Here is a 24,849-nt window from a genome sequence, read left to right on the forward strand (position 1 = left end):
AAAATTATTTATCACCTCAGGGGGTAACATCAGAAACTGCAAACTAATACTAGGGTAACTGGTGTAAATAAGTGATAAATAGGAACGTGTCAAAATGTACTATCATCACTTTTAAGGAAAAAAAGTGAAGGCTCACTGCGGCTGCATTTGGAAAGGTAGCACTCTATACTTTCCTTTGCTTCCTTAGCTGCTCTGCTGGTCGTGGGTGACCTGCTGTAATGGTTTAATCATTCCCTTTGCCATCTGTATGCCACAGATTTGTATGTCACCCAGTCAATGGTCGCAGCACAGTCTGAACAGGAACACATAGGAGGAAGCAAAGTCATTGACATTACATTAAAGTCAATGTGAGTTACCTGAATGTAATTACCTAAGTGTCAAGTGAAAGCAGGAAGCCAATGAGTCTTGACTTCTCAAAAATTGAAAGTACATCAAGAATGATCCTGGGTGACAGTTTGGATCAGAGGTTCTCAGCCAGGGTGACCAACCAGCCCAGTTGCCTAGGAGAGTCACGGTGTTAGTACTGAAATTTCCACCTCCTGAGAGAACTCTCAGTCCTGCACAAACCTGGATGGGTGGTCACCCTATGCTCAACTGCGTCTATGTTTTGGAATTGCCTGAAAAGCTTAAAACAGACTGATACTTGGGAGCCATCCCAGAGATTCTGGTTTCATTGGTCCTGGGCACTGCAGTTTTTAAAAGCTCCCCAAAAGCTTTTAAGAATAAGAGGTCTTTAACCTTCCCTTGACATTAAAATCATGAAGGCAAGGTTAAGAACCTTGAGTCTAGATAATATATTTTCATTCACTTATTCATCTGTTTATTTATTAATTGATTTACACATTAAAAACTACAGATTTCATGCCTTCTCATATGGCAGGTATGATGCCAGTATGAGGACCAAGATGAGTAATACAGAGTCCTTTGTCTTGAGAGCTTACATTCTAGAGGAGGGGTTAGGTCTGTAATTAAATACATCATCTCATGCTCAACAGATATTGAATACCTTCTGTGCCAGGAACTGTTTTAACACTGAACATCCCATGGTGAAGAAGGTAGCTGAGATCACTCTTTGCACAGAGCTTACTACTTACTTCTACTAGCAGAAGAGCAGCACTCAGAAAATAAATGAACAAACTAAGAAACAGTATACTTTCTGATTGTGTAAATGCCATGAAGGAGCAGTGCCATTCCCAGGAGTGGGACCTGTGTCTATAGGAACAATTTGAGTCACTCCAAATCAATGTGGCAGCACCGTTCTGGCTACCCAGTCTCACATGATGCAGGCAGCTGGCCAGGCTGTCCTTCTGAAACCAGAGCTGGATATGAAGCCATTGGATATCTTTGTAGGTACAAGTCTGGGTGTCCTGTGGGGCATCTGGTTGACCCTGTGTGGGAACTAGAGGGTTGGAAGGTGCCTTGAAATATTGAAATGGGTCTGGGGTCCATGAAGATCCTGGTTTGAGCTAAGGGTTATGCCACCCATATGACACTGCCACCCTGGCTCATGCCAGATCCTAGGAGGGCATGAAGAAGGCCCTTGAAAGCACTGGTTTAATGGTGGTACTGAGAATGACCAGGGTGGTGGTAGAGGGTTGAATGGACAGAAGACCTCCCTGAGAATAACATTTGAACTGGACTGAAATAATTAGAAAATGCCACCATGTGAAGGACTTGTGGTGGTTGGGGTGGGCACTCCAGGTAAAGGCAACATCGAGTATAAAGGTCCTGATGTGGGAATGAATACAAGTAGGTATAAGATATAAAAAATATAGTTTTATTATTTCCTCTTTCTGCAGGAGGCTGAAGAATATTTAAGTGCATACATAATGGTCTTAAGCAAGGGATTAATTCACTAGATGGGTGAGATGAAGAAAGGCATTGTATGAAAAGAAACAGCCTAGGAAAGGATTGGGAGAGTTCAACACCCCTGCAAATTTAGGCAATTCATGGGAAGACACTGAGGAAGATTCAAAGCTTGAGGTATATGTGAGTTAGCAAAGAGAGCTGAAGCCAGAATGGAAGGACTTATAAATGATGTTGGAGGAGTCTCCCTTTATCCTGGAGACACAGAGAAACCACTGGAAACACTTGTTTCAGAAATAATGTCTCAGATGTACATCTTAGAGAAATTCCTTTGGCACCAGTGTGAAGGGTGGATTGGAAGGGACATTGGACTGGAGGGAGAAAGAGTAATAAGGAAAGTATTGCAATATTCTAGGAAAGGGATAATGATCTGAAGGAGTAGTTTGGATGGAGGGATATTTATAAAGCACAATGGATAGCTGTGGAGGAGAGATTTAAAGTGGGGAGCAAGAGAAGTCAAAAGTGGTCTCCTTGGGGGCCCGGGTCCATGATGGCCAACTGAGATTGGCAATGTAAGATAAAAACACGCTTTGAGGGGCAGCAAAATTGCAATCTTGAATATAATGAGCTTGAAATGCCTGTGGTATAGCCATCCAGGTGGGAATGACCAGAGGCCATTGGATATTGAGATGTGGGGCAGGGGAGGGATTAGGTCTGGAGACAGAGATTTGGAAAACATTGCGTGAAGGTGATAGGAAGAGAGAAGAGGATTGGTCATGGAATAACACCAACATTTAAAGGCTATGAAAGTAAAGCAAATCTTTAGAAAGAAATCACACACTCACACACACATTCAACAGAGATATAGGAAGAGAACGTGGAGATCATGGTGCCCTACACTATAGGAAGAGAGGTTTTTAAGAAAGAGGAGGTGATCATTAGGTCAAAATCTGCAAGAGGGTAAGTAAAAAAGACTGACTTTCCTTCTCTGTAACTTTTTTCATTACAAGGCACCAGCTCTATTTCTATTAGTTTATTATTTATTTCTGTCCCCAGAGCGTAAACCTCAAGAGGCCAGGGAGTTAGTCTACCTTATTCACTGCGGTATTCTTAGAGTCCAGAGCAGTGCTTGGCACATAACAGGTGTTCAATAACCATTTGTTGAATGAATGAATGAACCTCAAAATGTGCATTAGATTTGGCAGTTAAGAAGTCTTTGATGATGGGGTGCCTGGGTGGCTCAGTAGGTTGAACATCTGACTGCTGATTTCTGCTCAGCTCATGATCTCATGCTTGGTCTGTTTGAGCCTGGCATTGATCTCCATGCTGACAGTGAAGAGCCTGCTTGGGATTCTCTTTCTCCCTCTCCCTCTGCCTCTTCCCCAGCCCTCCCTCTCTCTCTCAAAATAAATACACATTAAAAAAAGAAGTCTTTGACAATGTTAGTGTGTGCACCTTTAAAGAATATGGGAATAGAAGCATATCTGCAATCTCTTCCTTTAAGGAAATTGCAATTGAACCAGAATGGAGGTGAGTTGGGATAAAAAGAGAGCTATGACGGGGCGCCTGGGTGGCGCAGTCGGTTAAGCGTCCGGCTTCAGCCAGGTCACGATCTCGCGGTCCGTGAGTTCGAGCCCCGCGTCGGGCTCTGGGCTGATGGCTCAGAGCCTGGAGCCTGTTTCCGATTCTGTGTCTCCCTCTCTCTCTGCCCCTCCCCCGTTCATGCTCTGTCTCTCTCTGTCCCAAAAATGAATAAATGTTGAAAAAAAAAAAATTTAAAAAGAGAGCTATGACAAGTGTATAAATCACTATATCAATGAACAAAGTGGTAAATGTTGTAGAAGCTGTACATATAAGCCCAGAGCACTGCCTCAGCAGTTGAGTACTTGAAGGAGGAAGTAGAATTTGATTATAGTATGGAAGGATGGTAGAGATTTGAACAAATGGAGTGTGTGTTAGGCTGAATGATGCCCCCGCCCCTCAAAGATGTGCACGTCCTGATCCTGGGAACCAGTGATGTTACTTTATAGGGCAGAGACTTTACAGATGCAATTAAGAATTTTGAGTTGAGGAGGTTATACTAGCTTATCTGGTGGGCCCAATGCAATATAATCACTAGTGTCCTTATAAAAGGGAGGCAAGGATCTCAAAGTAGTGGTAAGACATGTGAAGATGAAAGCAACGGGTTGGACTGATACAGGCAATGAGCTCAAGTCAAGAAATGCGGGCAACCTCCAGAAGCTGAAAAAGACAAGGAAATGATTCTCTCCTGAAGCTTTCAGAAGGAACATAACCCTGCTGATCCCTTAATTTCAGATTTCCAGCCTCCAGAATCAAAAGAGAATAAATTTTTATCATTTTAAGCCACTAAGTTTGTGGCAATTTGTTATGGGTAGTAAAAGAAAACTACCACTATTGGTGATTAAAAATATTCTTGTAGGTAGACCATCAAGATAGGAAGGTACAATAGAGATGAGAAAGCAAGAGTATTTTACACCTTGGCTGTGTGCACAGTAGGGTTCTCAAACTTTAACGTGCATATGATTCATCTGGGTTTCTTGTTTAAATGCTGCTTCTGTTGGGGCGCCTGGGTGGCTCAGATGGTTAAGTGGCCGACTTCAGCTCCGGTCATGATCTCATGGTTCATGAGTTTGAGGCTCGCGTCAGGCTCTGTGCTGAAAGCTCGGAGCCTGGAGCCTGCTTCGGATTCTGTGTCTCCCTCTCTCTCTGTTCCTCCCCTGCTCTCACTCTGTCTCTCTCTCTCAAAAGTAAATACAGATTTAAAAAAAAGTTTTAAATGCTGATTCTGTTTCTGTAGGTCTGGTGTGGGACTCCTAATTCCATTTCTTTACACAACACTCATTAATTTTCTACTGTGAACAATGATTAATCTTGTTCACACACCCTTTCTCCCTTTTCTCTCTTCCACCATTCCATTTTAGAACATACCATATTTTTAGTGTTTTAACTGGTTCTGTTCAATATGCTTACATTTCTATTACTAATATTTGAATTGTCAGTCTAAAGTTATATTCCTTATTTTAGTAGGCAAAGATCCAGATATTATAATGAGTCGAAATGTCTACCACCTCTATCTCTATCCTTCTTCCTCTTAATTTCTTTTTGTTGTTGCATTATTTCTACTGTGGAAGGCAGGTGACACTTACATTCCTTTCTGTTACTCAAAGTGCCGTTTTTGTTTTTATCTTAGTTCTGTTAGATTCTAGTAACAATGGTTACAATTAATGATTTTGCCAGAGGGTACCCAAGGATCTCTTAGTTGGTAGGCTGCATCTTCTCTAGGAGTTTTCCCAAGAGAAAGTCATGGGGACAATCTAGAGTTCTAGAATGTTTTAAACTGTTTGTTTTTTCTCTCAATAGTCTTGATAGTTGAATGACACTGACTTGATATCAAAATCTGTTGCTCTGTTGTCTGCTGGCATTGAATGTTAATATAAAAAGGTTTGTAGCCAACCTGATTTTTTAATCTCATGAAAGACTTGATCATTTTGCCTGGTGGCCCAAAGTCATCTTTATTTTCTTTGAGGCTCAGTAACTTTAGTAGGCTGTGTCTAGTTGTTGGGGATTCTGAATCAGTCTTTCCTGGTTCAAGGTGGCCCTTTCAATATCTAGATCAAAGTTTCAAAATTTGTTTAAGGAAAAAATTCTGAAATTGTATTTTAAAATATTTTCTTTGATCCATTACTTTGATTTTCTTCTTTGGAGATAGCAGTTATGCTTATGTTGGATATCCATTTTCTGTCTCCTATAAATATAATTTCTCTTTAATCTGAATTAACTCTTTATTTCCATTGGTTTTCATTTCCATTCCCTTCCTTCATTTCTATACGTTGTGTCCTGTACTGTTTTCTTTTTCACAATGTATATTTGATCTTGCAGCCTTTCTCAATTCTTCTGCAATTCTGTGATAATTTCATGTCCTCCCTTCTACTTCATTCCTGAATGCTACTCACGTTATATCTCCTCCTGTTGCCTCAACTACTCTTACCTGAATTTTGGTATTCCAACTTCGAAGTATTTCTTCATAGATAAAGTGCTTTGTTGCGATTTAATTTTTTTAAAGTTCATGGTAAAATATTTATTCATAAGGTTCATCTGTTCTCTGGAAACATTTTTACAGATATTCTTCTGTGCATACATTTTGCCCTTTTGTTATTTTTTATAGAATGTATCTATATGCTAACTGCTTTTTTATTATTTATCATCTAGTGAGTTGGGTTACAATGGGCCCAGAGTAGCATTCCAGGCTACTTATTCTTCACAGCTGGAAGGCTTTCTTCTCAGCTACCACAAACACAAGCTCCCTGCTGCAAACATTACTTATCTGCCTAATTCCATGTGTAGCCCACCACCCCTGTTTCTATGGGCTAAGTCAGACTCAAGAGTCACCATTGAACTCATTCTAGTTCTTGCACATGCTGCTACAGAGAAAGGAGAGAACTTTGCACCTTAGAGCATTTCTCACTTCGAGGAATTACATTCTGGTACTTCCTGAAGATTGCCACTGCTAGTTTCTCTCTCCCCAGCTTTTACTCTTTCCTCCCACAGAGCTCTTGCATTTACAAATATTTTGGAATATTTCCCAGTTTTACCACCAAAAATAGAGTTAGCTTGCTTTTTTTCTTCCCTTTTCATTATTGGTTTTTGAAGCTTTCTAGAAGAAGAGACTGATGAATCTGTGTTGTCAAGTTCGCACAGGATTCTGTAGGTAGAAGATTGTTTTGGTCAGATCTTTACAATAGTAGTGTTCCTGTAATTGATGTATAGAGAACAAGCAGGGATATATATGCTCAGTAAGAAGCAGGCAAAAACCATAAGAAGCCATTGAAATAAATCAGGTCAAAGTTCCTGAAGGCCTAATGATGATGAACAAGGAAGGAAAAGAAGGGATAGACCTACAAAATATTGTGGTGGCAAAAATGCCCAGAGTTAGTAAGAATTTGCTTAAATAAAGGGAGAAAAAAATGTGATCGAGGCTTTGAGCCTGGATAGCTCCAAGGATGGGGGCTGTGTGAACATAAATGGGGAAGTCAGTAAGAAATCAACTGTTTGGGAAAAGACAATTTTTTAAAGAATATGTGTATATTTAAAGACAATTAATTGCATTGGATTTGGGGTGCATAGTGACACCCAAGGGAGCTGTCCGGTAGGCAAATAGAAAAAGGGGCAGGGAGAGAAGCTGGAGCTGGAGAAAAATCTGGAGGGCATTCATGCAGACATGATATTAAAGCCATGGCACCCGGGTGGCTCAATTGGGTAAGTGTCCGACTTCAGCTCAGGTCATGAATTCACAGTCCATGAGTGCAAGCCCTGTGTTGGGCCCTGTGCTGACAGCTCAGAGCCTGGAGCCTGCTTCAGATTCTGTGTCTCCCTCTCTCTCTGCCCCCCCCCCCCACTTGCATGCTGTCTCTCTCTCCCTCAAAAGTAAAGAAAATTAAAAAAAATTAAAGCCATGGTACTTTATAATTTTGACAGAAGGCAGAGTGAGAAGTAAGAGGGTCTGAGAAGGAGACAAAGGAGTGCTCAGAAATGTAGGGCACCCACTTGGTGTCTCTGACACCAAGGAAAGGTAAAAATCAATATAATTACCACCATATATTGAAAGCCAATCACATACTAGGCGTTTTACATTTATCGTCTCATTTAATACTCACAAAAACCCTGTATAGCAAATATACTAATCCCCACTTGGAAGATCAGAAAACAGAGGCTTAGAGAGATGGAGTGAATTGTAGAACAGGCTTTAAATGGAGGCCTTCCCTCAGGGTAAAAAAGAGTTGCATAAGAAATAGGCAAAGTCAACACTGAAAAGTTGCTGAATGTTCCAGAAGATAATTGTTGGGGTTTAGAAGAGTATTTGGGGTCTTCATGGGTACTGAGAGCTGTGTGAGAAAAAAGTCTGCAGAGTGAGCCAGTGAGCTCAGAAAACAGAGTAAGTGGAGGGTAAAGACTGTTGGTGGAAAGGCAGGCCAGCTTTCAGAGCTGGATGGTCAAGAGGAGAAAACTAGGATGCTTCCTTGAGGGTCTTGGCGGAGAGGGCCAGGGTTGTGTCAGGTGACAGAGAGCCTGAATGTGCTGATGGGAGAAGGGAAAGAGCCACTGGAGAGGGAGACAAGAGCAAGTACGTGATGGATGAGATCTTCAGCATGGAGGCCAGGGAGTAGTTGGTCAGCAAAGAAGAGAGGTCATTGGGGTGAGGAGGGAATGCAATGAGGCTGAGTGGAGATACTGACATTCATGAGTGGGAAAAAGGGAGCCAGGATGAAACCAAATATTTTAAGTGAAGTAAGAGGGGATGCCCTCTGCAGAGAGTGAGAAGGAGTGAGGAGCTGAAGAGAATGGAGAAACATGGAGGATGTGCCACAGGCTGATGACTGAAGAATAAGGGGCTTTCAGAGCAGAGTTAGGGCCCACTGAAGTAAAACATCCCAAATATGTCATGGCACCGAAGGCACATATTGCAGAGAATGTTTATTTAGGGACCTGAGATTGAGTGTTTGAGGAAAGTTTTGTTTTTGTCTTTGTTTTTGTTTTAAGTACCCTGAGGGTCACTAAATACTTCAGTGGGTTGGAAATGGAGATGTGGACTCCCTTTGGGAGAGTTGTTAAACAAATATGTCAGGTGTGTCATCTGACCTTGATAGCTCAAGCGTGGTCCTGTTTGATGGACTGGGGTGGTGGAGGAGCCAGGATTTGCAGCCCTTGTAATGTCCTTAGTGGCACCATGATGTTGTGATGTGTAGGATGGTACCCCTCATCTCTGTATTAGTTGAGAAACATTTCTTCTTGTTGGGGTCTTTGGGCCTTTCTGTGTTTTATCTGTGGAATCTTGTCTGGTTTAAATATGCATCTTCGGGTTCTATTCATTTCCATCAATCTATTTGTAAATGTTGCACCAAAATGCGATAGGGTCTCAGTCCGTGAAAACATAACCATCCGTTCATTTAAAGACATCACATTCTCTACCAATATGAGAACCACAAAAGCGAAAGGAGACTAGCTGAAAGACCCTGTCATGTGACTGGGTTGCTAGGATACACCTTCAATGGTCTCCCAGAGCAGAACTGCCTACCTACCCCCGTGGGCCTCTCTTAGGAATGTGGCTGCTACCTGGAGAAAAAACCAAATTAAAGGCTTGAAACATGCACATAAAGAAGTAGATGAGGTCTGTGTATAACTTATTCTTTGCTCTATTTTCTTGCCCTCAATGATAACTATCTCCTTTTGGTAAAAATAACTTTAGGTAGACTCCCAGGAGAACATTAAAAGGAATCAGGAAAAATTGGATTAACTTTAGCTGGAAGAAATCCACATTTGGCTTGTAAGAGACAAAACAGACAGCTGAGTTAAAGAGCCCTTTGCAGGAAGATAGGGGTTTTCTTTCTCAGTTTATCTTTAGTAAATAAGACAATAAAACTAATATTTCTTTCATGCTTAGCTTATGCCAGGCACTGCTTCTAAGTGTTAATGTGTTAAAGTATCACAACAAACTATGTGCCACTATCCCCATTTTACAGACAAGGAAAATGAGGCACAGAAACTTGTCAAAGGTGAGGTAGCCAGGAAGTGCCAGAGGCAAGCTTCAAACCCAGGCAGTCTGATTTTAGAGCCGATTTTTTCTTTTTTAATTCATAGGAACTTAGAAAATTTTACTGAACTCATGATACTCACAAAAAGAAGTTGGCAAACAGGCTTTTGTGTTCATATCATAAAACAACCCACAGGGTGTGAATGAAGGAAGTCAGAATATTCTCTGATGCTCCATCATTAGGGTCAAAATTGGTCAAATGGTACCCAAAATTCACATGTCAGCTTCTTTAAAATTTTTGTATCTTTGTTTTTTGTTTGTCAAGCCCTTTGGGGTTGGAGATTTATTTATTTACTTATCTGGCTTTATTATTAAAAAAATGTATAGGTGCATCAAAAATATGCAATTCAAAAGATACAGTTTGTGAATACACTTTAAGGATGTTATTGATTGGATACAATGATGTACATGTGTGTGGGCAAAATGAACCAGGTCTGGAGATTTTTATATCCTGTTTATTCTGAAGGCTTTGATTTTCAGGATTAATAAGATTTTTATTCAGTTTTTAAACTTTTGGTGGGAGTGCAAACTGGTACAGCCACTGTGGGAAAACACAGTATGGAGGTTCCTAAAAAAACTGTTGGTTTCATTTCAGAGCTAGGGGGCGCAACTTTTATGGACCAACACTATATAAAAACCTTGCAAAGTCAGGTTGTCTATGTGATGATATTTGCCGGGAGTACCTACAATAAATTTTGTTACTATTTCTTTGTGTCCTAATAACATATGCAGTCAAAGAGGACAAATGAAATCATATGGCTTCTGATTAATAACATTGTGAAGCACTGTGCCATTTCCTTCTTTTTGCCAACCTAGCTCAATGGACGAGTCCTCTTTATTGTGCCCTTTCTGCAATAAAAGAAGCCAGTAGGTCACAAGGTCTCCCATTAACACGTTAAAAAAATTTTGTAAAAGTGTTCCCGTATGACACACAATACGCAAGACTGAGAAACGTTATCAACTTAAGACAGAGGGAATAAAAGAAAAAAATTCTACTGGGTTATACTGCTTGCTCGCGATATGACAAAAATGAATTCATTTGCACGGATGAGTAAATAAAATATCTGCATCTTCCATAGTGCGATTTTTAGCAGCGTTCTACAGAAATGCCTGCCCTGGAGTTCTGGCATATTTTCTGGAATTATTGCAGTGATGATTTCCTAACTTCTGTTTGCCCTTCCTTTGTCTTTTACTTGTTCTGTCCCTTTCACTGAGAACCAGGTAATCCATTTTGTACCTCATTTTTACTAAGGTTAAACATGCACAGCGTTAAGAGTCATCTATTCCTACAAGATTTGTTATAAAATCACAAATCTCATCACTCCCTGCCTCTTTACCCAGACGCAACCACTTTAGTTCTCATGGCTGATTATTTTGGTTCTCCATGGCAGATAGTCTTTGAAGATAGCTTCTTTCTTTTTTTTTTTTCCTAAACATGTCAAGGGGAGGTCAATTTTTTTTAATGTTTGTTTACTTTGAGAGAGAGAGTGAAGGGGAGGGGCAGAGAGAGAGAGAGAGAATCCCAAGCAGGCTCTGCACTGTCAGTGCAGAGCCCAACCTGGGGCCCCATCTCATGAACTAAGAGATCATGGACAAAGCCAAAATCAGGAGTCAGATGCTTAACCGACTGAGCCACCCAGGCACCCCTGAAGACAGTTTCTAAGGAACCATATATCACCCAGCGTTCACACTGAACCTGGGCTGGTCTTGTGACTCGCTTCTGCCAATGGAATGCAGCAGAAAAGACACTATGTGGATTCCAGGCTTGAGTCTTAGGAAGGGATGGCAGCTTCTCTTTTGTTTCTTGTGGCCAATGCAGAACTGTGTCCCTTCCTCTTCAGCCAGGGATTGCCAACACATTTTCTCCTGGGTTACAGCTCCTGCGTTCCAGGTTCTGTGTTTTCTGTTTCTGTTGTTGTTTGTTTTTGGTTTCCTCTTTCATTTCAGTGGTGCATATCCTCCAGTAATTTCTGAAGAAATGGTTCATGGGTAGTAAATGCTTTGGTAACTCACGTGTGATAACGTCTATTCTACCTTCACAAGTGGCTGGTAGATTAGGCATAGAATTCTAGATTGCCCATAAATGTTCTTCAGAATTGTTAAGGCATTGCACAATAGCTTTCTATGCTGTTGTTTGGAAGTCTAAAGCATTCTGGCTCCTTTGCATTTGAGCTGTTTTTTTTCTTTGGAAGCTCATAGGAGAATTTATATACATATATAGTATTTATGTATTTAGTACATTATATAGTATTTATATATGTATATAAATTATGTATATATAAATACCATATAATTTATATTTATATAATTTATGAGTTTTATGATTATATTAAATATAATTTATAAACATGATATTTATAATATAACACAGTAAAACATATAATATATAATATATAATATATATTACATATATATATATATATATATATATATTTGGCTTCCCATGTTCTGCAGTTTTTATAATATAACTTGATATGGGTTTATTTTTGCCCATCGTACTGGGCAGTCGGTGGGTCCTTATAATCTAGAGATGTGTGTTCTGGAGTTCTGGGACATTTTCTGGAATTATTGCAATGATGATTATATATCATCATATATATTCTTATATATATATTCATATATATATATAAATATATATATATTCATATATATATATAAATATATATATATATATATATATATATATATATATATATATATAACATCTACTGTATGTTAAGCATTTTTCTGGGTGTTTGGATACAAAGTCAAAGAAGACATAATCCTTATCCTCCAGAAACTTCCTGTGGGAGGTGCGTTTATAATCAGGATGATCCACTTCCCCAGTTTACCTGGATATTCTTGGTTTATTCTAGTTTTTCTGGCATAATTATCAGTATTTCTCACTTCCATGCCCAAGAAAGTCTCCGTTTGGAGATAAATCATCTGCTAACCATTCCACAGAGTTGTTGCAAAGATTAGATGATGAAATTATGTGAAGATGCTTTGTGAATTGTAAAACATACAAATAACAGGATGAAAAGATTTAAGGTCTTTTATTGCATTCTCCTACTGAGACAAACAAGTGTCTAAAATTGCTATCTACCTTGCTCTCTGTTATTGCTTTAAGATCTGCTTGGATTTATATGAAAATAAATTTGCCAGCAAATTAATTTCATTTTAAGGCAGTTTAGCATATTCTCAATCATTTTCAAGATTAAAGTCCTTTTGTGTGTGTGTGTGTGTACCTGTTTGGGATCATTACATGTATGCTTGAAATTTATTTATCATTTGCTATTGTTTTCAGATTTATGGGTCCTCCTTTCAAATTTAACATTTTATGATTCTGTTGGATTTTGGACATAGGGGATATGCCAATTCCCTAGGAAATTTTTTTTAAGTTTATTGATTTATTTTGAGAGAGAGAGACAGACAGACACAGAGACAGAGAGAGAGAGAGAGAGAGAGAGAGAGAGAGAGAGAGAGAGAGCAGGGGCCAGGCATAGAGAGAGGGAGAGAGAGAGAATCCCAAGCAGGCTCTGCACTGTCAGCACAGAGCCCAATGCATGCTTGAACTCACAAACTGTGAGATCATGACCTGAGTGGAAGTCAAGAGCCAGATACTTAACTGACTGAGCCACCCAGGCACCCCAGTTCCCTAGGACTTTTTAAAGCCTATTGAAAAGGGAAAAGGTATAAACATAGTAGATGTAAGGTAGTTACCATAAAGAAGGCAGAGTGTGTGCCCAGGAGCTTCCAATGTCACTGTCTCATGTGTTCCTTACGTGCCTCCATGTGAGAGCTATGATTTTTTTTTCACACAGAGAAGGGAACTGAGGCATATATACAGAGGTTAAGCAACCTAGTTAATACCACAGCCAGTAAAGCACTAAGATCTAAATATATATCCAATCTGATCTTAATGTCTATTGATCATTCATTCATGAGGTTAACAAATAATGTTTGAATCATTGATGTCATCCTAGGTGCTGTGTATGTGTGGATGTGGTGGGGAGTAAAAAGGGGTGGTTTTCGTCCTTATTTCTCGTTTGGCATCGTCCTCATCAGTCAGACCATCATGTATGAAACAGATTTTTCCAGGTACTGGGTTATATGCTTGACTTGCATTATCGATTAATATGGTTACAACAGCTGTGGGAGAGGTATTATAATTATCTGGGTTTTATAGATAAGGAAACTGAGTCTCAGGGAGGGTAAGCAGTATGATCAACAAGGAGTAGTGATGCTCTTATGGGCATCATTGTCACTATTATCAGGAACTTGCTGGGCAGTCCCACTGTGACAAGTACTACCCTGAGGGGCTGGGGCAACAGTGCAGGATGGCATGGAGGGAGCCCAGAGGGGAAAGCCTGGGGCCACTGGCCTTCACAGAACCATTTTTTTCCTAAAGAACAGTTTTCGGTCTTGGGGGAAAAAAGGGGGTAAGAATGTGATTTCCTTTAATATTTTTGGCAGAAATACTCAAGTACAGACCATTAAAATTTAAAAAGGTAATATCGACTATAATAATAATGCATAATCATTCTGTAGTAGAAAATATTAAGAAGTTACGTATTTAGGTCCACCTGAAGTAAACTTTATGAGTGTGATTTGGGTGAATGTCTGGGCCTTAATTACTATTCATTTGACTTAGTTTCTGTTTTTGTCTATGGAATGAAGAATTTATTCCTGGTAGATAGATATTGAGGCATTTGCATTTGAGACAAGTCTGACGCTCTTTGACCCTCAGTACTTCAGAGAATGTGCGTGTGTGTGTGTGTGTGTGTGTGTGTATTTTTCAAGTCGCTTCTGGTCTTACCAGCATTCTTTCCTTCTCTACTTCCTGGCTACAGAATCGTTTGTGTGTGTGTGTGTTGGGGTGGGGTGACCCACAACTGTGTGACTTGGTAGAGCTGATCCCATCTCTCATGTCATGGATCACAGGGATTCTCCCATCTCCTTTGCTGTGGTGATGAAATCAGGGGTGGGTGCTGATTTTAAGGCAAGCATATGCAAGTTCTCCCTGGGCCCCTTCTGCTGTAATTGCCAGGAATTTAATGGATTTACTCAGCTGGTTTTGGGTCTGAGCCTAGCACTGCTGATGGCTGTTGTGTGTGACAGGTGTAGAGACTAATGTTGAGAGAGAGAGGACAGTCCCCGATGATGTCATTGGAACCCTGGATCCTGGCTGGCCTGAACTCGGTTTACCCTTCAACTTCCTGGTCATGTGAATCCACAAATCTATCTTACTTATTTTTGCTTGAGCTAATTTGAATTGTGTTTCTGTCACCTGTAAGCAAAAAAATTCCTGGTTGAAATCAAATTCCACTGGTGATCTAATCTTTAAACATAAAACAAGTGTCCGATTACACTGATTCTTGCTATTACATTAAGAGAAGTTGTGGGCATTCTAGTTTTATCACTAAGATATTGGGTGTGCAGCCAAGGTCATCTGGTAGCTAAGTGCCCTGGTAAGAGCTCTGAGAGTTTTAAGGAAGCAGATATCTTGATCTATATAGGTTTTGGGGCCCATGCCAGGACTCTAACTGCTCATGGTCAATCAGCTCTGTGACTTCTACATTAAAGATTTGACTAAAGGGCTAAAATGAGCCATCTGGCAACAAGTGCACAGAGGAAGCCTGATTTACAAATCAAAGGACAGAAGGAAGACTAAAGATGGCCTCAAGCAGAGAAGGATTTAATATTTTTGTAAAGAGTCTTCATTGTAAAAATAAGCTAGTGAATTTGGTCTCTAACTGAAATATTTCACTATTCTCCCACAGTTTAGCCCCCATGCCCTTTTTTGAATTTGAGAGAGAGCACAAGGCGGGGAGAGGGGCTGAGGGGGAGAGAAAGAGAGAGAGAGAGAGAGAGAGAGAGAGAGAGAATCTTAAGCAGAGCGCAGAGCCCCATGTGGGGATCAATCTCATAACCCTGGGATCATGACCTAAGCTGAAATCAAGAGCTGGACGCTCATTTGACTGAGCCACTCAGGCGCCCCTTAAGGTTAAAATGAAGTGATAATGCCACACATTTTGACCTTGTTGATCTCTTTTGGATAAATTTCATTTACTTCCATTTGTATAAAATTTAGTAACTATGGTATCTGCATCTCACATATGTGATGAATGTATCAACATGAATGTCTCTCTTTTTTTGGCTTGAGTAAGTCTATGTAAACAATTCCGAGTTAAAAAAAATACTATTAAAAGAAAAACAATTCAAAAAAGGAAAACAATCATGCATGTGTTCTATTAAACTGCCTACACATAGGAAAGAGGGATGGGAAAGATTGAGCATATAATCAGAAATAATTTTTTATCTTCAAAGCAAGGCCATAATTAATTTCATTAAGTCTATTTATGAATCAAGCAAGTAGCTTCTCAATAAACACTCCTGGATGCTAATTGCTTATGAGACCTGGTGCATAGGATTATTGGACGTACACTACATTAGGATGATGCCACAATTTTTATTTTACTAGGGATTAATTAAGCCATTTAAAAACCAAGATGAGTTATTTAGCAAGACTAATTATCTACTGATGTCAGTACTAGTTTGTGATAATAACTACATTTTCTAGTTAATAAAGTTGGAAGGGCATGCAGCGTAGCTTCAAAACACTAAAACATATATACACTTTATCCTTTTGTATACATTTTTTTTCAAGTTTAGTTGCTTGTAAAGATATACTTTTAAAGGAAAATGGTTCAGAACATAGCAATTTTCATTGTTCTATGTGACCTAATCAATAGCTTTCTTGAGAATGTACGAAAGTTAGAACAGCCTGGCTCTTCTTTTGACATTTCAATTTTTATTTCAAACTTCTTTCCTCATAGTTTCAAGAAAACTACAAATGTATTCTGTTAGAAAGAAGTTGTCATCCTCCACTTATATCTGTACATAATTCATTAGTTTATTACTTATCGATAGCATTAATTTTGTCCGAGGAAACGAGACGTAAAATTAAGTGGGAGGAACGGGATAATTTTCTCTGAAATGACTGTGAAAATCCACAGGAAAATTGGATTTTATACACATTGTTTCCTATTAGTCCTGGGTTCAAATAATCTGCTTAGATTCCTCAGCGGTATTTCTAATCGTTTCTTATAGTGACCAGCTACCATCCATGCCTACCTGATTTGTACAGACACTTTTTTTTTTTTCAACGTTTATTTATTTTTGGGACAGAGAGAGACAGAGCATGAACGGGGGAGGGGCAGAGAGAGAGGGAGACACAGAATCGGAAACAGGCTCCAGGCTCCGAGCCGTCAGCCCAGAGCCCGACGCGGGGCTCGAACTCACGGACCGCGAGATCGTGACCTGGCTGAAGTCGGACGCTTAACCGACTGCGCCACCCAGGCGCCCCATGTACAGACACTTTAAATACTGCCTGCACATAGTACAGTATTTTTCTTCCATATGCACTTGACTTTTGCAGCTAACTCCATAAGATGCTGTCTCCTTTTTTGTCATTCTGACATGAAACAAGGATGGTTTTCTTGGCGACACTATGTCTTCTGCTCAGATCCAAAATATATGATAGCATAGCTCTCCCATTTTTCCCTTAAAACTTTTTAAAATGAAAACCCATACTTTATTCAGATTTTTCTCAGTCTTCTTTTTTCTGCTTGGGGATCCTATCCAGGAAACCACATTACATTTAATCCTCATGTGTCCTTAGGCGTCTCCAGGCTGTTACAATTTCTCAAGCTACTCTTGTTTTGGATGACCTTGACAGTTTTGAGGAGGAACACAGCGTTTTGCGCCCTCTTTTAGCTTTTAGAAAATGCTTTCCAGAAAAAAAGAAGTAAGCAATAAAGGTCTTTTCCCATGCCATGCAAGAGCTTCTTTACCAATGAAGATTAAACCCAAAGGCAATGAATTTCTCGCTGATGGAGGACAGTGATGACCACATACTATACTTCAGTGCATGCATAGAAATGGAAGGGTACACACCCATGTGATTTGACTTCTGAGGTGTACAAGAAAAGATTGTTAAAAATTGGAAGTAATTTTATCCACAGAGAGGGTCAAGGGACCCTGCTGTGAGCGGATGTTTTCTGGCTTTATTGAGCCTGGAGCAGAGGGACCAGAGCAAGAGGCATGAACAAGTCAGCCAGGATAAGGTGACTGACAGGAGGCTGGTCAACACTGGATAGTTTACTAACAGAAGTTTGGGGTCGTTTCCAGTGAGTCTCCGGTTGCTGTGATTTAGGCAGGGCCAGGCTGAGAAGGAGGCAAACGGACAGGGACTAGGTTACTTGCCTAAATTTTTGAGTCCTTTTCCCATAGAACCACTCAAGGTGTCTGAAGTCCAGAGATATTAATGGCATCAGATCTCCTCTGTCTGAGTAGGGAAGCCTGATTTTAGCAAATAAAAATACAGGACTCCCAGTTAAGGTTGAATTTCAGATAAATAATAAACAGCTTTTTTAGGATATGTATGTCCCAGACAATATTTGGGACATTGCTTATGCTAAACATTTATTTGTTGTTTATCTGAATAGTCAGTGTCCTGCATTTTCGCTGCATTTTCCTTGGCTTCCCCTGGGTAGGTGTGATGGGGTGAGGAGAGACCTGAGGAGGAGGAGAAGGGTGTAGGGTGTATAGTTTCTAGCCTCAGATCACCACTCTTGGAGAGTGGTTATCTTGCTGTGAAAGACAAATGCGACATCACTTATTCTCAAAAGCCACCCCAGGCCAGCATTTGAAACAACTTTGGATGTCAAAGGCATCTCTGGAACAACATTCTTTTTGTCTCCTTCTTTCGTCAGTTTTGAATAGATTTGTCATTATTCTGTGTCCTATAAAAGTATCCTTTAATATATACTGATACTGAAGAAATAAAACCCAGTGGGTTCAGAAACAAGGGATCAGCAAAGGAAGACTTTCCCTAGGGCCACCTGGTTCCTATCCATCCTTCCCCCTCCCCACCTCCGGACTCTGGGCTTATGGACTAGTGTTTAGTTTCATGGCTTTCTCCTCCTTCTCCTATCTACTTTCTGGTTTTCTCAGATGATGGAGGGAATAAAAACTTGACTATAAAAAAATTCCTCATGCATGGGATAATTGAAAGAGAAGTACAATTATAAAAATTAAGTGTTAAACCAGGTTTCATGCCCAGGCATAATTTAAAAAAATACATAAGAAGAATAATTTAACAAACTAAGGAAATCATAACTGATATAAATATGCTCTTGGCCTCCAAGAAAGTCAGCAGAAAGTATTATGCTTGACATCCTTCACAGATCAACTGGGTCAAAATCAGAAAGCATTTAAAAGCCTTTGCAAAATAGAGTTGACACATCACAATCTTTTAATGGCATAAATTCCCATTAGCATCAACTGTTGCATAAATAATGTTCATTATGGTGATTAGAAATGTTAATTTCTTAGAGCAATCATAATTTCCTTTAATCTACTATGGCAGTGTTTTTTAAACTGCAGGTTATGACCCATTAGTGGGTCATGAAATCAAGTTAGTGGGATATAATCAGCATTAAAGAGAATAGAACGGAATGGAATAGAAAATATCCAATTTCATTGCACACAGTCAATGTAAATATTATTTCATGTACTTTAACCTGAGTTCTAAAAACATATGTAGGTACTTGGTTATAATATAAAATGTATTCCATATGGTCTGTCATGCACAATCAGAAAACAACTATTCTATATGATAACAAATAAATTCTAAGACTGATCTAAAAGTGAAACACAAATTGAAGTGACAGATTGGTGAACATGGAAGAAAATATTTTCAGTAGAAGATACTATGATGGCTAATATGTTTTTAACCAATGACTGGCCCACTTCTCCATTTGCTGAGTTCTGTTTCAAGGTGGGAAAAGTGGCATTCCACTTCTTATTGTCAATGCAATAGAGATGTTTTGGTGGTAAACGCAAGTGAGGGCTGTGGGGTCAGCCTTTCTGTACTACTTATCTTGAGTATGCTACTGAATTGTTCTGTGTCTTGATTTCCTTATTTCAAGATGGGCCTGGTAATAGTCTGGCCATCAAACTTGTAAAGATTAAATGGATTTATGCATAGAATGTGTTTAACATGGTGTTTGGCACTTAGCAAGTCTTCAGTACATGTTAGTTACTGGCTTTATTACTTTTAATTATTTTTCTGTAAGAATAGCAAATATCAGAGAATTTCTTACCTCAAACTTTTAATTTTATCTCTGACAAATGGAGAATGGAGGCCAGAGTATGCTCTGTGATTCAGCCCATGCATGGTCCCTGAATTCTTCTTCTCCTGAACATGCATTTATTAGTTCATTGGAATGAAGTACTTTAGAGCAACGGTTCTCAACCTGGGACACATGACCCACTTCACAGGATGGTGAACTTCTGAAATGCGATTGGGATTTTGAATGAATGTGCAAATACATCTTTGGGGAATACATGGAGGGGATCCATGGCTTCTAGTGTCAATGGAGTCATAGGTGGTGCAGTGAAGAGTTAGACAGACTTGGGTCTAAGTTCAGCCTTATTAATTAGCATGGTAACCCTGAGAAAGTTTCTTACATCTTGTAGCTCCACTTACCTGTCTGTAGAATGTGGATTAAATATAGCTGCTACATAATACAGTTGTTGCGATAATTAATGTTTACAGCATTTATAAAAAACTTAGCACTAGGCATAACGGCTGCCACATTATGGGTATTCAAGAGAATATTAATAGTGGAAAAGGGTAGGTAGACTGGAAATTAGAATACAGTGGGTTCCTATTCTGAATTTCAATTGTGGAATGTTAATTGTAATCACTGAGTAATCATTCATTGAGCAATCGCTAAGTGAGTAATCACTGAGTAATCATTCATTCAGTAATCCATTCCCTAATTTATTCAACAAGAATTGACTGAATGCTGCCATGTGTGAGGGATTATGTGAGGTGCTGAGGAAGCACTAATGGATAAGACACATTATCTGTCCTCACAGGCTTATGATCCAGGAAGGCTCACAAACAGGCAGTCACCAACCTTGTGATAAATGGGGTAGCAGGCAAAGTATGGGGCTTGGGGAGAACGAGGGAGACATCTCAAATTCGGAACCACATTCAACGAGGTTTGTGGTTTTGTTTCATCTTATGGTTCTAGTTTTCAGGGCTGAACAACTTCCTCTTGTTTATTTTAATGCTGAACATTATTGGCCAAGTGTAATATTCCTAACTAAGGCACATTAAGGGCAGACTTTGATCTCTGGAGCCTGGAGGAAACCACTCTTCTCTTGGATATGGCTCCAAATATGAGCACACATAGTGAGGCCGCTTGGTAACATAGGGCGAGAGAAGAGGACAAGCGTCCACCTTCTAAAGGGAAAATCGTAGAATCCAGGGCTTTTCTATTTTTGCCTTGACTTCAAGGAAACTTACAGTTAAATTTAACGTCCCATTACAAGTTTATTTTATTTTTTGTTTATTTCTTTGTCTCCCTCAATGATTTTGATTTTCCATTTTAATGCATTATGACATCTCTGTATCTGTCTAGCATCTCTGCCATATTACACGGTTTTTGCAAGTAAATGGGGTAATAATTATTAAATAATCTCAGTCATGTAGTGTCTTACATACTATATTGGCCTTTTACTTTATGTATTTTTATGATTCAGTGGACACGATTGAATGGTAATTGCTTTAAACTTTATGAAATTGAGTCACACTTTGACAGCTCTATCATAGAAGAATTTCATAGCAGGAACAATGTCTTCCAGGAGAAGCCCTTATGTTGTCAATAATTGGATGTGTCATGGTATCATTTGGGTTTATATGCACTATTAGGAGACAAAGTTGCTGTGTTAATCCATTTAAATTGTTTTTGTACTCTCTGGACACAGAAACTCCTACCTTTGAGCAAAGCTGTCAGGATAGCTAAATCAATGTCCTGGTGTCCTTCTGATCCCATCCGAAACACCGTAATCTGCAATTTGAGACAAGGTGACCATTAGCAATGCATGTTTTTGCCCAACAGAAATTCAATCAGTGAGACCATATCTGAACATAGACTATCTTAATATCTACAAGGTAGATTTTTAACCACGGGGAAAGCAGACATAGCAAGAATTCAACTCAAGGGTTCTGCAATTCATTAAGAGGAAGATGTCTCAGTAGCCTCCTAACGGAGACCACCTTACATAATGATGTTTACAATGAAGAGAAACCAGAGACAAAGGAAATTTCCTTTTCTATCATTTCAGTTTTAAAATTAAAACTGGCTGGATTTACAAAAATGTGTAAACTATGAGTTGAGAAATTAAGTGTTTAAAAGTAGCTAGTTTGGTATGCCCTTTGGTAAATGGTCCTACTATGTGTGTGTGTGTGTGTGTGTGCACGCACATGTGTGTGTATATGCATGTATGCAATGTAGCCATCAGTACACTTACTCCTCAGCACTAGTTTTGAATGGTTTCAACACTGTGATGGCTCTAGATCCTTCAGCCCTCTTGATAACCTTGAACCACCTTGAGAATAACTTAGCAATTATTTCCAGGTTGTGAGAAGGAGAAAGCACACAGTACAATAACATCTTTCCTTGGAGTAATCCAGGGGACAAGAGTATTCTCCAGGAATGGAAAACAGGAAGGAGAGTAAAGAGAGAGCAATGAAGGATTAAAACCTGTTGGATTAATACAAAGTTCCACAATAATGCTGAACAGTAACAGTGATCTTTTTTCCAAGTCAGAGGGAGGCTAAGTAAGGAAGCCAAAAGGTTATTTGTATATGTGTACTGAATTACTATTTTTTCAGCTACTTTAGGCTTCAAGTTTCTCTATCTGTAAAATGGGAAAATAATAGTGCTTGCTTGTTTCCAACTGCATGGGAAGTAAACTTTGTAGGATTTGCTAATATATAATTAATTTTTTAAAAAAATGTTTATTCTGAGAGAGAGAGAGACAGAGGGAGAGAATGAGCAGGAGAGTGTCAGAGAGAGAGGGAGAGAGAGAGAATCCATGCTGTCAGTGCAGAGCCGGATGTGGGGCTTGAACTCACGAACTGTGAGATCATGACCTGAGCCAAAGTCAAGAGTCAGATGCTCAAAAACAACTGAGCCACCCACACACCCCACTAATATATAATTCTAAGTTTTGCCACTATGAGGGAGAGAACAGACACAGAGACTCATCCACTGTTAAACTATCAGTTGCCTTAGAAATCTAGTCCAGTACCCAGAGACAAAGTAACTTGCTTCAGGTCACAAAATGAGTTAGAAGGATAGTTGTGATTTGAACTCAGTAGCCCTCTAGTGAGAAAGAATGAAATATGGCCTTTTGTAGCAACTTGGATGGAACTGGAGAGTGTTATGCTAAGTGAAATAAGTCATACAGAGAAAGATAGCATATGTTTTCACTCTTATGTGGATGCTGAGAAACTTAACAGAAGACCAGGGGGGAGGGGAAGGAAAAAAAAAAGAGGCTAGAGAGGGAGGGAGCCAAAACATAAGAGACTCTTAAAAACTGAGAACAAACTGAGGGTTGATGGGGGGTGGGAGGGAGGGGAGGGTGGGTGATGGGTATTGAGGAGGGCACCTGTTGGGATGAGCACTGGGTGTTGTATGGAAACCAGTTTGACAATAAATTTCATATTTAAAAAAAAATTAAAAAAGAACTGAGCAGCCCTCGGGGCAAGAGGAACTCAGGAACAGGTGCCTGAATTGGAAAGAAAACTTGAGATCCACGGGATTAGGATTCAGGGGGCAGAAGTAGAATCTCACCAGCCCTTTAAATTAACTCTTTCCGCCAGTCCGGCTGTGGTCTGAAAGGTATTGTGTACTTAGCTGGTAACAAGTTGAGACAACCAGGATCATATTGGAGTTCATTGTTTTAGAAAAATTTCAAAATTAGGCACCAAACAGAATTCCTTAAACATGGGACCTACTTGCTCTGCAGATGCCTACATTTTATTGCCTAATTAGAGATCACACTTCAGATGTAATTTTTTTCTGGGGCAGCAGATAGATAAATTTACTCCGAAATAGAACATTAACAGGACTTCCTAGGAACAGATTTGAGAAGAGGGAAAGGAAGGTGCGTAGTGTAGGGTTTCTAAAGAATTTGGGAAAGGGGCACCGGAGACACAGATACATGTGCTGTTGTTTGTCAATTGTATGCCAGGGCTTTGCAGGTTTTCTAGAAAACTGATGTGGGAGGAGTGGCTGTGCACCTGTCCATGCCCTCATTCAAGAGGAAAAGGAAGCACTAAGGAGAGGCTGGAGGATCCAAAGATGAAGTTTGTTTCATAATTTTGCCTTTAGCTGATCTGAAATACTCTACAACTCTTTTTATTTGAAATTAAAACAAAATTTAAAATATTACACAATGTATATATACAACACCAGGGGGAAAAAACGTCCAACAAAAAAGTCAGAGCCATTTGACCAACCCCAAGTGTTGACAGAGATGAAGAGAATCAAGTATTCTTAAATATTCTTTGTGGGAATATGAATCAAGATAGCACTTTTGGGGTATGATAAGTTGATATAAAATTCCTTGGTATTGATGTATGATTCTTTAACAACACTAAGATTTTATTTAGGATCTTTACAACTGTGTTTTGAAATGAGGTTGGTACATGTAACCCACCCTGCCTCATTTTGGTATTAGAGTTGTACTAACTGTTCAGTATAACTTGGAAAACTTTTTTTTTTTTTTATTTACTATGCCCCAGAATGGTTTCCATAACAAAGGAATTCTCCTGCTTTTGGCAGGTTTAGTAAGATGTTTATAAACTATCTAGCACTGAAGTGTTTTTAGGCATAGATCGCTGATCACCTTTATACATTTTCCAACAATTATTGACCAATTTAGATTTTCTGCCTTTCCCTGACTCTGTTTCATATATTTTCCTATGTAATTAAACATTTCATTACGATTCTCAAGTTCAGGGGTATACAGTTGCATGCAGAATTTTCTTATTATATGGGACGCCTGGGTGGCTCAGTTGGTTAAGCGTCTGATTCCTGATTTTGGCTCAGGTCATGGTCTCATGGTTGTGAGATCAAGAGTTGGGCTCAGCACCGGGAGTGGAGCCTGCGTTAGAGTCTCTCTTGCCCTTGCCCACTGCCCCTCCCCCACTTACACTATCTCTTGTTCTCTCAGGCTCTTTCTCAAAAAAAAAAAAAAGATTAAAAAATTTCTTATTATTTAAAAATCTCCTTTATATCTAGAATTATATGGATTTTTTTTAGTCTTCTTTATTTTTAACTTATCAAAATCATGGTCATTTCAAAGAATCAGATTTTCTTGATCAATTATTATTTGACCAATTATTATCTTGATCAATTTATTGATCAATATTATTATTTACAATTTGAAGTGATTATTTTCTGCTTTTATCATTATCCATTCATTTCTTCAGTTTTGCTTCCTTGGCCATTCTTTGCCTAGAATTTTGAGTTGACATCACGGTCACTTTGTTTTTATTCTTTCTTTTTTTTTTTAATAAATGTGTT

At 39.3% G+C, this 24,849-nt stretch overlaps 1 protein-coding gene across 11 annotated transcripts in view; it reads right to left on the reverse strand.

The window, feature by feature from the left end:
• TRPM3 (transient receptor potential cation channel subfamily M member 3) overlaps positions 1-24,849 on the reverse strand; it is an 803,483-nt gene that overhangs the window by 103,651 nt on the left and 674,983 nt on the right. For all 11 annotated transcript variants that reach the window (XM_045468653.1, XM_045468651.1, XM_045468658.1 and 8 more), the window contains one exon: positions 21,249-21,321. In XM_045468653.1, coding sequence (XP_045324609.1) covers positions 21,249-21,321 — 73 coding nt within the window. The remainder of the gene's footprint in view (positions 1-21,248; positions 21,322-24,849) is intronic.

Source organism: Leopardus geoffroyi, chromosome D4 (assembly GCF_018350155.1).
Source record: "Leopardus geoffroyi isolate Oge1 chromosome D4, O.geoffroyi_Oge1_pat1.0, whole genome shotgun sequence".
Lineage (NCBI taxonomy): Eukaryota > Metazoa > Chordata > Mammalia > Carnivora > Felidae > Leopardus > Leopardus geoffroyi.